Source organism: Aythya ferina, assembly GCF_964211825.1.
Source record: "Aythya ferina genome assembly, chromosome: 11".
Lineage (NCBI taxonomy): Eukaryota > Metazoa > Chordata > Aves > Anseriformes > Anatidae > Aythya > Aythya ferina.
In genome coordinates this window covers 17442629-17459843 of record NC_140307.1, presented here as the reverse complement: position 1 = coordinate 17459843, position 17215 = coordinate 17442629, and the positions used below count along the sequence as shown (strand labels likewise).

Below are 17215 nucleotides of genomic sequence, written 5' to 3'. Positions count from 1 at the left end.
TGCCTCCATTCCTTTGTGAGCCTGTCTCTCTTTTTTTTCTTGTTTTTAGACTATTTTTGGACTGACTGGGGGAGTGGTTATCGGTGAGAAATGATACGCTAGCTTGGTGAGATAGTTTGGACCAGTTGTGTCCCTAATTGTGCTGGCCAAGAGTGCAGGCAGTAAGAAGTGAGGTGATGAAAAGGATCAGAACTTGCATTGCTGTCTGTACTGGATCTTGAGGTATTGGTATCAGGGAAATTAAAGCCTGAACTGTGTTGGTGCCTTGTCATACTTCACTGCACAGGTTTCAGTGCAGCAACCCATGTGCACTAATCAGCGTAGTTCCCATGCAATGGCAAGGCTTTGAGGTTGCTGCCAGTCCCCAGGACTATATACAGGATTAGAAAAACTAGGAAGAGAGCTGCCAGGTAAACTATTTCTTTAATATGTCTTCTGCTGGAAGATGAGCTACACCTGACGTGTACCTTAGCCTTTCTGCTGGAGTGGTAAGACACACTTGTATTTGTCCAGGCTCTCTAAAAAAATTGAATATACTGCCCCTTGCAGCAGGAACAAAAAGCCAGGCAGAGCAGAACTCTGCTGTGCAGCGCGCTGTGTGGTCATAGCAAGTCCCAGCAAAAATGCTCTCACCTCCAGAGTCAGGCCTGCTCCTGCTGACTGCGGCTGGCTTCAGCCTCCCCCGGCTGCCAGCAGGGTGCGTGCACACGCCTCAAGCACAACGGGGCACAGCCGGCCTGCGGACCAGCACCACTACTGGGCAACAAGGGGGCTGGCCTCTGCTGGAGTTGTTCCCAGAACTGCAGCTTTTTGACTTATTTTTAATAGACTTGCTGTTTTCCCTCAGGACACTACTGTATTCTTATAACGGACCATTTGACAGTGTTGCACCGTGCTTTTTCTGCTTGGAAACTAGATTATAAAATGGCTCTGGAAACGCCTACTGAAATATGGCTCAGTAATGATTAGTACTGGTAGGGAGAACAAGGCTGTATTATTACTATTATGGCAGTTACAAATTGTGCTCAGAGTTGGGTATTATTAGCATTAACACATTGAATACAAAGTATCCGAATAAATCTTTCTTCCTGTAGGTTTTACCACTGTATATTCACTCCAACAATACCCCAACACTTTCCAAAGCTGTAATGCAATGCCCACCTGAAATTATTATTTGGCTGTATTCTCCTCAGTGTGCAGCACCTCCTAACATTTTTGACCAAAATACTTCTTCCCCAAGCTGCATTTTACTGTATTTCAAAATGTGAAACAAACTATTTGGTGAAGTTGTGGGGTTTACTACATAGCCAGCAACCTGTGTATTGGAATGTTAAAGCCTAAATGTGACTTAGCTGTTTTTTTGTTTGTTTGTTTGTTTGTTTTGTTGCTGTTTGTTTGTTTGTTTTTAGAATAAGAACAATAAAAATCAATCCTCACTCTCTCCAACATCCTCTTCCTTCCTTGTTTTCTTCAGAATTGAGCAGTCTCTCATTGGTGGCTTCTTATAGAAAACTGACATTCATAAAATCAGAGAGGTGGATGGCAGATCCATACTTGTTCTAGTTGCAATTACTGCTGTAGCTGTTGGTGGGTTTAATTGCTGTTGTGTTTTTTTTTCCTACCTGTCTCAAGCATACACTGATATTAGTGCAAGCTAGGGCAGACAGTGAAGATGTCTGAGGTACTTTTTTATTCTTGGTGAACTATTTTAAATGGCAATTACAAAAAGTAGAAACTGTGATATATATACTAATGATCCTTATAAACATGACTGAAAGAGATGGGTGTGTTGGTGTATACCCAGAGCATTAGGAACTATATAGTATGATGCAACTGATGTTTTTAATCCTATGCGATAGCGTGACTAACATTACCTCATTAGGTACTTGGTAGGTGCTACATTTCACAATAATAAATTTTACTCGCAATTGTCTGGTAGAAATCATAGTGGTTTACCCTGCATATGGCTTAGTTTTTGTTGCTGTTATGTGAACTACTCTCAAGACAAAATAAGAATCTAACATTAGCAAAACACCTTTGCTTGTTGTATGTCAATTTAATGAACTTCACTATTTTAAGGCATTGAAGATGGAAGCATGCTTAAAGGTGTTAGCATATGCTGAGGGTTTTGAAATTGTCAAAATTAGTAGTGCCTACAAATGCTCAGAATATGCTTGCAACTTTTGTGATTAGCATGTGGCTGATAGTTCCCAAGAAACAGCACATCTACTTTTTATTATCCCTAAACTAGAAGGGAAAGAAGGCCTACTGTATTTTAATATCCTTAAGCAGAAGGCACCATGCAAGCTTAAGATATTTAATTGGAACTGGTTTACCTTCATTCCTAAAGGCCTATAACCTGTTAAGGAGCATGTGTTTTAAAATCCTATGGAAGGCGAGTTCTCTGATAGCTGCTTAATGGCCTAAGCTGGTCATCCACGATAACTTAATCAGCCATGAACAGTTTGTGTATTTACAGAACTGTTTACAGAAATTAATGTAGAAACTTACCCGGCTGCTCCTTGGTCAGGTACTTTCAGAAAATCCAGGCTTTCTGGTTGCTGTGAAATCTTGCCCGATCCTCCTGACAGTTGCCGTGGTAAAGTTGGTCGTGTCATATTTGTATACAGATTTCTCTGATTGGCTGGGACTTGGGGATGTGGTACAAACTGTGAAGGATTTATTATTCCATTTTGCTGATGTCCTGGAAGTAAATAAAGAATGAACACATCCAGTCCAAACTATGGATATGTATGCAGGCACACATGAAAAGCAGACACAAACACATGGATACACAGATGTACATATGTGCAAATGCACAAATACATAAAATGCACATAAGTATGCCTGTGCATACAGACACATGAATGTGAACGTGCACACATACAGACATACATGTGTGCATGTACACTGGTCTAGCTTCCTGTAAGTGTACATGTACCTTAAAAAATGATGTGACTGAATGGATGAGTGAATGAATGAAAAAAGTCTGCTCACCTTTTAAACGTGCTGTTTCAATGCCTATGGGTCAACACAGCAACTACTTAACTTCAGTAGTTACATTTATCCTGCCTGAACACTGCAGCGTAATTTTACTGCTCTGTGATTATCTACTTCAGTACCACAGTAAAGTCAGCCCAGTGTCTTGCTGAACACAGAATCAGATTCTTTTAGTTAGGACTCTGTGACATGTCTGCTCAGCAGCTGTCATGAGCGCTGGGGCTATATTATGACAAAAGGCTGAATTGCAATTATGTTTTGTCTATGCTTTTGACTTGAATGCAAAGAAAATCTACATCCAAACTTGCCTTATTGTAAGGCAAGTTTGAGCTAGGTCTACAGTCATAAGACTCCTTTAATTTATTTTTTTGGTCTCTTTTTTTCCTGTAGCTGTGAAAGTGCTGAAATTTTGAAAATACAAATGAAAGCAGCCCTCCCTTGCTTTTTTTAATTCATTCTGTACAAGTATTTACTGTCTGTGTCCACAAACTGGTTAATTTCTTTAACTACAATAATTTGCCACTTTGCTAGAATATATGCAGTTCTTGTTGATCATGCAGGCCTTTGTCTGAGTCATATGGCTATGAGTTGTTTTTTTCAATAGGACTGGGAGTTGGCATTTGGTAACCAAGACTGGTTGCACACTCGACTTACAGTCTTATCATTGTGCTTCTCAAAAAAACAGCAGCTGACTGCAAGAGAACCTTTTGTTTAAATAAATAATTGAAAAAAACACTCTGGGAATGTAGAAAAAAGAACTACTTGGGAAGTTGTAGGTCAATGGGATATTGTTCTTTCCTCTGAGTTCACAGGCTAAATTAATCATATCGCTCAAGGGCAGATGTGAAACACCCTAATTACATCAATCCCATACAGAAAAAAAAGCCATGCAACTTGCTGGCAGAGCTCATAGGGCTCAGCATTCAGTACACATGAAAGTTATCTAACGGGGTAGGACAATGAGACATAAATTGCATTCTGTTTTTTATGGCCCTGAAAGCAGTTTCATTACAAAGTGTTGGCTATATCCTGATTAATGTGTATATTTTTCCCTAAAAAGGACGATAGAGAGGCTATGGGGTTAGTTTTAAAATTCAGTATCTTCTCCTCAGCGACTGAGCATGCCAGCATCCCTAACAACCAAGCTGTCTCTGGTGGAATACCAGTTTGATGATGATTCCCACTAATCTCCCAATGACACACTTCAAAAATGTCTGCAGTGTATGTTTAATTTAAGACAGCAAAATTTTAATATCCTCTTAATATTTGTTTTTTATGGAAAAAAAAAAAAAACACAGATGAAAAGAAAAAAGTGAAAGCCTAAATTTTGAGTTTTGTTTTAAACTTGAGGCTAAGAAAACTTACCGGGAGGAGGAGGCGCAGCTCTCATAGGATAAGTCTGAGTTTGAGACCTGTTAGAATACCCTCTAGTTTGCGTAACATTACGTCTAGTAGGACCTGAAAGAATCAGCAACATTTTGTTACCCTTTTTTGATTACATTAATTAGGTAAGGTTATGGCCACCAGGCCCCTCTGTGTTCAGAGAGGCTGATCTTAGGAGTAATCAATTTAATGTGCGGTGTTGGCCATGTTCTGCTAAAGCTTTAGGTGCAACAAGGATGCCTTTGGCATATTCTCCCTTTTGTGATCCAGTTCAGCCGTAGGATTCAAGGTAGAGATGTCTCAAGACAATTTACTGCAGTGAATTGAGCCTTAAGGACTATTAGCTTTAGGGACTAGTTTTTAGAAATCAAGTTTTAGATACCAAGAAATCCCCCCCCCCCATTTTATTGCACTGTCCTGTTTGATAGGAAAACAACAGGAAAACAATTTAGCAGTATGATTCCAGGTCTAGTTAAAATATAGGTGTTTTACTTTGAAAAGAGATTTATTTTCTTCTTTTATCCTATAAGATAGCTGTGCCAAAAAAAAACTTTCCCTATTCTCCCCATAGAATCCTCTAAGAGGTAGAAGCTTCACAGAAAGGATTTAATATGGCAAAAAGGTAAACACCTTTAGAGACTATTTTTTACAGACAATACTATTTAGAGCTCAGTCTTCGGTGATGTACAAAGGTCATGTCCTTTCTGCATCAGCATGACTGTAAGAACTGCACGAGCTCTGAGTAGACTGAAACACTCGGCTTCAAAATGCTTGGCTAATTGTGCTTGCTGCTTGTACTATGGCATGTAAGTTAACACCCTTATTTATTTTGCCACAAGGAGAACCTCAGACACTTCAGAAGCATTTGGTATACAGGGAAATAAAAACTTAGAAAAATTTATTAGATTTCAGAAAGACTATAAAACAGTAGGGAAATTTGCTGCATCAGTGGGACCCATAACTTGGATCTTCTTTTCAGTGTAACAGAGAAACAATGAAAATGCTGATGCAAGAGAGGCAAGGAGGGAAAGCGGGAGTCATTCATTTCTAAAGGAAAATCATACATACGGGAATTCTTTGGTAGCCCTGGTCCAATGCTGATCTGCAGCACTTTATTGCTTGGCTTGAGAATGGCTATATCTCCTTGGCCTTGCATAAATTGCACTTGTCGAGAACCACTACTGCTCCAGGGCCCCCAGCTCTCTTTTTTCAGCTTTACTTCAAGCCTAATATAAGCACATGAAAACAAGAAGAAAAAAAAACAAAAACAAACACCAAAGAATTTACATGTCAAACCAGGACAATATCACTTGGCAGCAGATAACTTAGAGATATAAAAATAAAAAGCTTAGATTGAGAATCTCTATTCAATGCGTGAATAATGATATAAAGCACCTAATTAATTTTTATTTTTTTTTTACATGTTCTACTTAACTGATCTTTTGGCTTTCATAATACAGGAAGGAAGTTTAAGACACTCTGGAGAGGATAAGAAGATACATGAGGTTTGAGGAAAAACATACAAGGGTCTAAGCAACAGACATGTCCACCATAAGACAGATTTCACTAGAAGACTCTACCAGTGCAAGCTAGCAAGTGCTCCATTCCTAAATGTTCTTCTGTATATGCCATTAGGTGCCCAATATGTGCTTAATGAGTGGGCCTTGTGCATATTTGGGGAGTGAACATTTTTTGCACACACTTTTCAATCTTTCTAATTATTTTCACATATATATGAACTATATAAATGACTATATATATATATACATATATATATATATATACATATATATATATACACACACATACACACTCTTTCCAAGTATTTCCATACTATCTGTCTGCTTCTGCTCTCTAATGCAATCAGATATAAGCTAAGAAAATCACGGTTTGGGGCAAGACCTAAGAAATATAACACACTACAACTGGCATGAACAAAAATTTTTATTCCTGGTACTGGATTATTAAAAATATTTATTCCTGGCTTTGAGTATAGGAGCATATGCTATAGGAGTGTTCCAAACTTTAGTTGTCCTCCTATACCCTTTCAAACTAAAATAAGACTCTCTGTTAACTTTTATAATTCTTGCACTTCTTTTAAAGAAATGAGCATACAAAAAATTCGAGGCCTGCTGCTGCTAATCTACTTCAAGGGTAGGAGTATTAACAAAAACAGTTGTTGGGATAGTTTCCAGCACGCCCTTACAGCTAAAACACACATCAAACATTCAGTAGCTTTTCAGGCTTGTTTATAAGGAATGTTCCCAAAATAATTTACAAGCTCCTCCAGGAATTATCGTCTCACCTGGCAGAAGAGACCTTATTTCAGATTATTATATTATGTCTCTGGAATTGTGTTCCAAATATCACAATGTTTCCACTGCTGGGTCAAGGTTAAGGAGTTTGAAGAGGATGTTCCCTTCTCATGAGAGGAAACAGCAGGCAGCAGAGAGATGGGAAAGCTTGCTCTATGGGTGCACATTAATTGTGCAGTGACTGGCCTGGCCCCTGCTGCACAGCCACAGCACTGACAGCACAAAGTTGAGCTGGGACAGGCCGAAGTTGCAGACCCTTGATCCTGCTGCACGTTCAGTAGAATGCAAGCAACTCCCCTACGCCCACAGACAGTGGAAAGTGGCAGATGGCCCACATACAACCCCAATCTATTACTCCAATGAGCTAAAAAACATCTGGTTTCCTTGCGTTTTTATAGTGTATTGTCTCTTATTATTCTAAAGCAAAGCACTAGGCAGGAGCTCAGCAAGCAGCTCTCACTCATCCGCCTTGTCAGCAAGAGCAATGATTATTTATTCTTTAAAAGCGCACTGAAAAAACATAACTCACGTATTGCTAAATTTCAGAGGTAGTTTTCTTTGTGTTTTCTCTTCGTATCGTTTTGATAAAAGGCTTAAAAACTCAGTTTTGAAGACTGATTCAAGCAAGCTATCATATTCCTGTTCGTGTAGAATGAACATGTCATCCTGCATCGTGCTGAAAAGAAATCAGAGAGATTTACCATTCAGATTAAAATTTCAATAGCAAATAGAGCCAGCATTATAATGAAATTTGTACACATGGTTAATTTTTAAAGACACAAAGTCCAAAGAGCGTGTACCATAGAGTCTTGCTTTATGAGAACACTTATTTTGAGCAGTCGATAATGAAATACCTGAAACAACCCTGTTTGAAACATAGGCAAGCTGTTTGCTCATTTTACAGTAATCAATGTTTCATAAAAACATGTGCTATTGAAGTTAAAATTAAAGTCCATCTCCTTAACAATGACAAAATCTGTGATTAGAGATGAATTGGAAACTTGAAAGTTACTAGTCATAAAGTAAGACTGAAAGTCAAAGCAAGCAAATTCTGAATGAAAGCTCTTAACTCTCCATTGTTTTTAGCTTAATGATTATACAGTACAAAGAACACACGTGTTGGGATCTATTGCCATCAATGGATCAATTCCTGCTTACAGATGCTGCAAAAATACTCCACAGAAAATTATATCCACATCAGCAATTTACTTGGTTGATTTCTGCCGAGTCCCCACAGTTCCTCTGAGTTCTAGCTAGATTAGTGTTGTTTCAGCATGCTAACTTGTTTATAAATGTATTGTTTTTCCTTTTAACAACATGTTGGCATACTTCCTCGCTATAACTATATCGGTGGCTATCTGTTTCTGCAACCTCTCTAAAAAGCAATATACATAAAGCTTTACAAATAAAACAAAAACAAGGAAATAAGTGTCTTTGGTTGGTTGTTTTTTTAAACCTAATATAACATGATGTCCCTGTGAAATAAGATTTCACTTTGTCTAGCCATGACACCCTCTCCTTGCTCCAACAAGGATGATTACAGGATTTTATTTTTTTAAGAGAAGAAAGCTGAAAGCAAGGAAAAGAAAGCAGGTCATAAATATGGTCAGCAAGCTATCATAGTCACAACTGATAAAGATATTGTCAATACAATGTCTAGCAACTCCATCCACAGCTGCTGCATTTAAAACAAAACACCCTACAACTGTTACACTGAAAAGCTATCTACAGCAAGGTCAGTTACTGCAAGCAAGCAGCTGACCTCCCCATCACAACATGCTAAAATCTCACACAAATTTAAAATTAACCATATTAGTTGTGACTTTGTTATTATTTGCTCCCATCTTATCATCATCTGCTTTTATTAATATTAGAAAATATAATTGTAGCATAGCAATTTATTTCAATACATTAGATGTTGTCTCATAAGTGAAAAAGGCACTATCTGTTTGTATTTCTGGAGAAATAAACCTTTCAAATCCTGGATATGAAAGGTTTGGATTTAGAATTAACATTTATTAGTAGTTTTCACCGTTTCTTCTAAAACCAATATACTAAAAACTTACTTGCTGATGGCATAAAACTTGGCAGTGTCAATATCATCAGTGATTAAGATTGTGGAAAACCAGGCAGGTGGCTTTGGCAGCCAAGTGAAGGGCAAGCCAAAGTTACATAACAAGCACTAAGGAAAAACGTCTTTAAATGGTTTGCATAGCAATAAATCACACAGAGAAGGCATTGATATCCCATCTACGTATTATGCATTACTTCAAAGTTTCACAGTAAGTCAAAGAGTAAATTAAGTCTTGCAAATAAGGAACTTGAAATAACTTTCAGCTCAGAAAAGAAGTCCCTTCTCTTCCATCAGAGAGAAAATTAAATCAATTTTCCCTCATCACTCTTTTCTGATCCTAATTACCTAGCAATTAACAGCTTTCCACTTTAAGCATTTTCTTTCATTTTTCCTCTCACAGCTGGTTTCCCTGATTGCTGACTCTTTAAATACGAAGGTGGTAAGCAGAGGTAGCTTTCTCATCATCATTTTTCATCTAGTTACTGAAGACTATGACTCCCTCTAGAGACGGTGAGTACCAATTTACTTCATGCAGAATTAAAAAATTTTGTACTATTGCTACAGATACTCTTGACTGTTAGATATGAAAATGTTTCTAACCTGAGATGAAGAATAAGTCATTACTGCTACCCATTTTTCCAAAAGTTTACCCACCACTTACATATTCCATATTGAAAAGATCAAACTCTGAAATCTTTCCTATAGCTTATGGAAGTGTGTATGAAGCCACAAACTTACCTAATTACCTACTTAGTATTTAAAATAGCAGTAAGAAATGAAAGAAAATAAAGTAAAACCATGACCTCCCTTCCTACCATCAAGCAAACAGAGTATCAGCAGGGTTCTGAAAGAGACATGTAAGAAAAACCCCAGCACTATAGGAAATACTACCCAGCCAGTGGTCCTATTTTAGCTTGCTTGGCAAAGAGCCTGCCTTTGCAACAGTGTTAGGATATCCTGTGTCACTGGTTATCAGATAAATTGTAAAACTCCGTTATTTACTGCTATTAAAAACACTAGCAGACTTCTATAAGTAGTTGTCGTACTCAATTCACAGAACAAATTACAAATTGGGTAATTGTATTTTAAAGGATAATTCCTTTAGTAATTGTTACATAGTGTTACTTGATGTGAGTATGTGGCCGTACTGCTTGAATATTCTGCCCTTCTTGTCTGTAATACAGAACAGAGCTAAAAGCCAGTCTAGATTAGCTCCTAAAAAGTGTCATTTCAATTATTTTCTTCCAAGGCAGAGGACTGAGACTTCAAAACTGGTCAGAAGTCAATTACCTTACAGGTGTCAAAATTTAAAGTACAGGGAGTTTCCCTTCCTTTTTAGTTGAGAATTAGAATTTTATTTAAAAATAAACTACAAACTAGAGTTTTGAAAACACATGAGACAACGCAAGCTAGAGAGCTAACGCAATTTTTGTTTTGAGCATGACCTCTGAAAAACTTTTTTTCAAAAATACAAAGAGGCAATACTTGTACTGTGTAAAAGTTTCATTCTGGATTTATTAATCGAAGACTGTTAAATACTACAAGCTGCAACTCTGATCACTGACAAAAGATCATCTCAGATTTTAGTGAAGCAGTAATTTGTGTAGCCTCTGCAGCCAGGGTATTGTATTACTAATAAACTGTATCAATACAGAGTTAAAATATTCCTTAAGATCCATTATGAACTCAGCCCATAGTAACACGAAAACAGGAAAAGCTCTCCTGATCCTGTGTATTCTGGGCAGCTTTGTTCTGGGGGGAATACCTGGATAGCTTGACAGTTTGTAATTCTGATGCTACTTTTAGAATATACAAAGAATGGCTTTTCCAACAAAATAAATTCAATAAGCTAAGTTTAAAACAGTATTAGACACAATGTAATATACACATTTCCTCCAAACTATGCACATTTTGTTTTCCTTCAAAACCTTCTGTGGAACTGTTATTTACTTTTGAGAAGAGTGTAACAGCTTTCACTACCTTGGCAGGCAGCTGTGCTTTTAGCTGACTCAATGCAACTCTGCCTGTGGAATGCTATGGGCCCAGTTCAAGTGTCTGGCTGAAATCTGTTTAATATTTGTACAGCACACAGTTGAAACTTGGAACACTAACTAGGCAGGTTCCACTCTTTTAACCTGGATCTATTCCTGTTGCAGCTTTTGTTAGAAAGATGTGTGCTAAAATAAACCACAAGATTTGAAAACAGTATTGTAAAAGCAGACATTTCCCTAATCTTGGAAAGACTTAATTTAGTCTACAAATGCAGAAATGTGAAAATCTTTGTTTTAGTACTGGATTATGTCTGTGGGAAGACTTCTGAATATCTTTTGAGTATCTTAATAGGAACAATGTTCTATAAGCATATTATTAAAAAAACACTTTGCCGTAGCTGTCAATATATAGTACTCAACTACAGAGTATTCTCTTAAACTAAAAAATTTTAATATTTATAGAATTATTGCTGGTCCATTAGGCTGGATCTGTATTCTTTTATATTAAATTTAATACTCAGCTGCCAGCTCTGATAAACTGCAATAACAAATGCAAAGGTATTCAGAGACTTTTTTTGTTCATCTTCAAGGGGATGAAGTGATACAGGCAAAAATCTATGGGTCTCATGGGAAGTTTCTTCCTGTTTTTATTTACTCACCTAACCAGGTTTCTTATCTCTTTGTGGGCACCACCACAGATATTTCCTGCAAGTTGGGACTGGTTTGATATTCAGTCATCAGAAGTGATGTGAAATCCAACTAGGAATGAAGGTTTTAACAGCTCACCACAGAGAACCACTCTTCAGGAAGCACTGGATACACACAAGGTGTATTTAAATATATATCCAAGAACTACCTCTCAGATACAAGCTTAAGCCAAAACTCACTAAACCTTCTTGAGCACGTTATAGTGCATATATGCTTCACAGAACACATTTTGGGTGAGACTTAAACCAAGTGAACCATTTTAACAATTAGTCAGAAAATGTTTATTAACAAACACCTGCTATAACATACTAGGGCTGTGAATGAAAGTGATTCCAGCTTTGTTTACAACATTCAATTAATAGAGCTTACGGAATTCACCCTTCATCAATCAACTTATTTCATTGTTTTAAACAAATTTCTGTCAGTGGAAAGATGTGTTCAAGATACTGACCTTAGAGAAACAGAAAGAATTCTCTCCACTTCCATCTTTCGCTTTAAGACTTCCTTAACTTGACCCTTTTCTGGACCCTGCTTTATCTTTTCACGCCCAATGAGGTATATGCACTTTGGAGTGAGGACAAGATCTCGCTTCACGCTCTGAAACAGAATTGTTTGAAAATATACAGTTATACAGAGATCAATGCATTAATGTCATGATGCTGTTCCAAAAATACATAATGTATTGGGGGCATACAATATATAATGATTTGGGGCAAGGCTATCAGTCTTTGATTTGAATGCGTGCGGGGGAATCTGATGTGATAAATCACAGCCTCAGATTGCACTGGACTAAAGTAGCTTTTCTTCCCTTTCTTAATTTAGCTTTCTGCCCAGCAAGTCCCATAAAGCAATTCCCTTTTGCCCTGGAACAAACAGCTTGAAAATCTCAATGTTGAGAGTTAAGAGGGGTCAAAGACTATTTTCAAGCTACTATCCTAGATTTTTTTGACACATGGAGTTTGTTAAATGATTGTAGAGACATTAGTATGACTCCCTAGCAGAACTGATCATCAGTGGATCTTGTTCTTAAGCCTACCTTAAACCGCCTATCGTATTTAGTTACGGTGTCTGCAAAATCAATCTTCTCCCGCTTGCCCACAAACTGGCGTAGCTCTGGATGGTCCTCCATGCCTATGTAATCTCCCACAAAATTCCTGTTAATGCTGTTCCGTCTCCTCTCTTTCTTGTTCAGCAATAGATCTGATGCTTAAATACAAAAAATAGACATTGATTAATACTATTTACTAAATTTTCTAAATTCAGTGTGAAGGAGCATTAGTGGTTTAAAGCAGAACTTTTGGAGAAGTGATAACCAAATTGCTTCTAATAGGAAAAGAATAGTGAGGCACTGCTACTAATCCTTATATAAAGATCCACATGGTTATTAAATCCATTCCTATTGAAATACACTGATGGCAAGCTTGGCAGCTCTGACAAATCAGGAGTGCTTCTGAAACTACGGAAATTCTCTCCTACTCAGTCTGGCTTTGTTTTGAGACCAAAGCACTGGGTAGTCCAACAAAACCACACATACAGAACAGTTAACCTCATCAGTGGTACCTCAGGGGTCCAACAATTTCCAGTCATTCCTAGTCTGCAAAGCAATCATTTCCTTTAAAGAGAGGGAGATGATTCCAATAACAAAAAATATGGTGCAAGAGATAAAGGAAATGTGAAATAAGTCACCAGAAGTTAGGACCTACCTTCTTCTCTCATCTGAACATATTTTTTCCTGGCTGCATACTTCCTCCATGCCTTCTGGATGGCCCTGGCATACCCATCGTACTTCCTCTCTCTCATCTCTTCTAATAAAAAGAGCTGCACAAAAGGACAATAGGTAGGTCAAACATTTTACAAGAGAAGATTTGGAAAAACACTTTACTTTCAACTTTCCAATGTATTTCACTCCAGATCCAAGCTGCTGCTTCTACTATGACCAAGGATTCTTGGATCAGAATGGTAAGGTAGGAAGACCTGAGAAGCTTTAGTGGTTCTGTGTTTTACCAGCTTACCTATTAACCCTGAAACCCAATTAGGAAGAAAAAGTAATATGAATTCTCCTGAAATACTACTGGTGCAACTTGAAGTTCTCCACTGGGCATCCATCCAGTCTGCCTCTCCAACCTGCCATATTCTTTAAAATTCACATTTCTCCTGTCAATGTTAGAATGTCAATGGGCATCTGTGCAATGTGTAACACAATAATGCACCATATTCATATATATCTTTCTTCCTCATCTAAACTTTACCCTGCTGTGTCTGCTGGCTCCACTCTTCCTCAGCAGTGAAGTTGGCTGCAGGACTTGTAATTAGAATACAATCTTATATTTCAGTATGCTACGATAAGACATGTTTCTACAGTGTTGTCAGAAATCAAGAGGACGTGCTGATTTATGAAAACTGAAATAGCAGGTGCATCTTCTTTCCAGGTCTCACTGCAATATATGTAAATTTAATGCATTATAATAGTCTCATAATTATTTAATGAGGATGGCATATTTCACTACAGTCTTTTTATGTAATTTATTTTTTCTTGTCTTATCAGAACCTCAACATTTGGCTAATGATTATAATATTAAAGCAGTTTACTAGCTTGGCTCTTGCTAATTACTTTCCTATACTGTGACTTAAATACATGTAAGGGCTTCTCTCTTCGCTCTCAAAAGCGAGAAAGCTTTTAAAAAACAAACACAAAAATACAAAACAAACAAAAAGGTGTATCAAGAAGTGAGCTTGGGCTATGGGACCCTTTGTTAAATTTGCTGCTAAATGATGCAAATCTAGGGAAAGCGTTGTTCATATTGACCTAAAAGGAAACTTGATCTAATGCAAACCATTTCTGCAAGACCTTACTTGTTTGTGTACAGAGTTATTTATTCAGGTGTTTGATGGAAATGTAAGTAATGAAGCCTCGTTTCTGCTACCCATAAAACCTTATTTTGCAGTTGGCAAATCTCCATTTACAGAAACTTATTAAAAAAAATCTTTTCACAAACACACAAGTGCTAGATCGGGTTTCAGTGCACAGGCATGAAACACATGCTCCTGATGCAAAAACTTCCTAAGCTTCAGCAGAGGCATGATCAAGCCCGTGTCTAATTCAATTTACAGTAATTATTGATCTCTCGTGAACATGTCATTTATTTCTCTAATAATGCTAACTGCAAAATATCAGTGTAAAATAGTCTATCACCTGCAGCTGAAGGTCAGAGTCCCAGTTAAGGAAGTTCACTGAAAACATCAAGTTAACTAATATTTTACTGAAACACATTATAAACTAAAAATATTGCATAACTTTTTTTAAAAATATGTATTGTAAAGCTACCCCTCACACTCCTGAACAAATCAGGTACTTTTTCATCCAGTTAACTATAACAGTCACTTTCTTTAGTGGTGCAAGAAAACTTTTCATTTACTACGTCAGAAGTAATGACACTAGCCTTAAATTTAGTAATTTCAGGATGTTTTTTCAATGCTTAAAAAAACAGCTTTAGAATATTCACCTCAAATTCTTTCAACTTAAAATGGAAAAGGCCCCAACTATTTTAGTATTTTTAAACCAACTATTTTAGTATTTTTAAAATTAACCTCATGGCTTTTGAAAAAAAAATACATTTTTAAAAGAAAAATATATAGTAATCAAAAGCACTAATTTAAATTAAAATCACAATGCAACCCTAAAAGTTTTACTATTGTCAGTCACCCTCGTATTGTCTTATACTGCAGAAGTGCCCTTCAGTAAAACTCACAGATGTCATTAAATGTCACTGAAACAAATGGGAAGATGCTGCAAAACTGGAAGCATTTTTTTTTTTTCCCGGGAAACAGAATAGTAGCATGTGATGTTGGGGTACAGAAGATTAAGGTTTTAGCTACTTCAGAGTAGGCCGCAATGGATGCATCGATCCTAAGTGACTAGTTGAACCATTTAGCTATTAAATAGAAGATAGGTACCAGCAAACATTTTCATTCCTTTCTTTGAAGATATGGCTGCTGGAAATCTGCCCTCTTGTAAGGGGCAAGGATACCAAAGCTTAGGGTCTTTCAGCATTCAGAGAAGCTTATTTCCTTACAGTTTATTATATAAAACAGAAAAATAGATTAAAACTTTAAACTATTTTTTCCTGAAAATAGTATAACATCAAGAAAGTGGCCTTTATGCAAATTATTTTGGTTTCTTTATCTCCCAAACTGAGATTGCATTGGGTTTGAAACTTACTACAATGGATGCAAAATAATTTCACAGTGAAAACAGGAAAAAACAATTTTCTACAGCATAAGACAAACTAGAAGATGCTGCTTAAATTATTAACTCTGGTCCCTTGTAATTACAAGTAACTAAGTAATCTGTATTACTCTAAACTGCTACTTGACCAGAATGGGTATTTGCCACTGCCATATCATAAACTTGAAGTCATCAGCAAAGGATTGAAAGTACTAACTGTTGTCACAAGAAAAGATATGAATGACATTCACTAATAACCAAGACTATCACGCCAACTCTGTAAGACTCACCAAAATCTTAACAAATAAATCATGACCTGTGCTACAGTGGAAGGCAAACAAAGCTCATGCTTCTTTATAATTAGCTGGTTAAGTCTCATTGACTGCAATATTTAAGTGAAAATAATCCTCTACTAGAAGTTCCTGTTCTGTCAACATGCATCCAAGTATTCAGATACCCTATACACCTTGAACACTATAATGCTTTATTATATAAACAGATGAGACTTACCCTATTCATGGTAGAAACAATTTTAAGACTTGGACAAGTATTTTCCCTCTGAGCTTTTACCATGTGAATGGGCATAGCAGAGTCTACTGCCTGAATCTACTGCCTACCATACAGAACAAAACCAAAAAAATTCTGAAAATTACAGCAACAGAAATATTCTGCTCTTATTTTGATGTGTAACTTAAGGCAAAGCACTGAGAAGTCACCTGCTACTAATAAATAAGGAACACAGGATGGTGGATTGTGTACTTTTCTTCCTTGACAAGTTTCCTGAATGATGTATGAGTGATATAAGAACTTTTTTTCCAACACTGTGCAATTTAAAAGCCACGGGAAAAAAAGTCTTAATCTGACTACCTAATGTTCTTTCAGGATGGAATTTCAAGTTACAGTCATCCTGTGACATTGATTTACTCCATAATATATAACATATCATTACTATATTTGTTGCTATTCTCTTATTTCCATCAGTAGTTCTTATACTGAGAAAAACACCTGTTTTCTTGGACTAATGGCTACAGATATCTTCTCAAACCATCGCGTTCCTTCAAATGACAGATTCACTGATGGAACATCATATGTAACCTGACAAAGCATGCAAAGCATCCTTGTGTATCTCATCTCTTCATGTATTTAATGCTCCTTGTGTGTCAAACTTCTGAAGCGTCCTTATACTGTACCCATCACTGAAGCGACTAGAATCTCTACTGCACCCACAGACTTGAGGCATCTGTGACAGGCCTGCCCAGCCTGACTTATATTCTGATATTTCTCCCACCCTATCATGCGAAACTTCTGAGTGGGCAGGCCTCTGATTTCAGCTAAAGCTTCATATTTATAGACTCATGTCCTACCACACTTACAGACTCCGGAGCTTTGATGAAGACTTTGGATTTCCCTAGTTGGTATTGGTCAGGATCCATGTTGACAGACTGAAGCAGATGGAGAACTCCTTGCTTCTCCTCTCCTTTCCAGGAAGGCCAGGTTGCTTTGGTCAGAATGGCGTATC

At 37.2% G+C, this 17215-nt stretch overlaps 1 protein-coding gene and 1 long non-coding RNA gene across 4 annotated transcripts in view; one reads left to right on the top strand and one right to left on the bottom strand.

Moving 5' to 3' along the window:
• The window catches only part of MYO1E (myosin IE), a 92110-nt gene that overhangs the window by 3303 nt on the left and 71592 nt on the right, over positions 1–17215 (bottom strand). For all 3 annotated transcript variants that reach the window (XM_084532861.1, XM_084532862.1, XM_084532863.1), the window contains 8 exons: positions 17070–17214; positions 13175–13289; positions 12508–12677; positions 11923–12068; positions 7228–7374; positions 5452–5609; positions 4366–4458; positions 2512–2704 (listed from right to left, as the gene is read on the bottom strand). In XM_084532861.1, the coding sequence (XP_084388987.1) occupies positions 2512–2704; positions 4366–4458; positions 5452–5609; positions 7228–7374; positions 11923–12068; positions 12508–12677; positions 13175–13289; positions 17070–17214 (1167 nt within the window). The remainder of the gene's footprint in view (positions 1–2511; positions 2705–4365; positions 4459–5451; positions 5610–7227; positions 7375–11922; positions 12069–12507; positions 12678–13174; positions 13290–17069; position 17215) is intronic.
• Positions 9217–12190, top strand: LOC311443035. The gene is made up of 2 exons (XR_014697036.1): positions 9217–9282; positions 11462–12190. It is a non-coding gene; the product is annotated as an uncharacterized lncRNA (long non-coding RNA).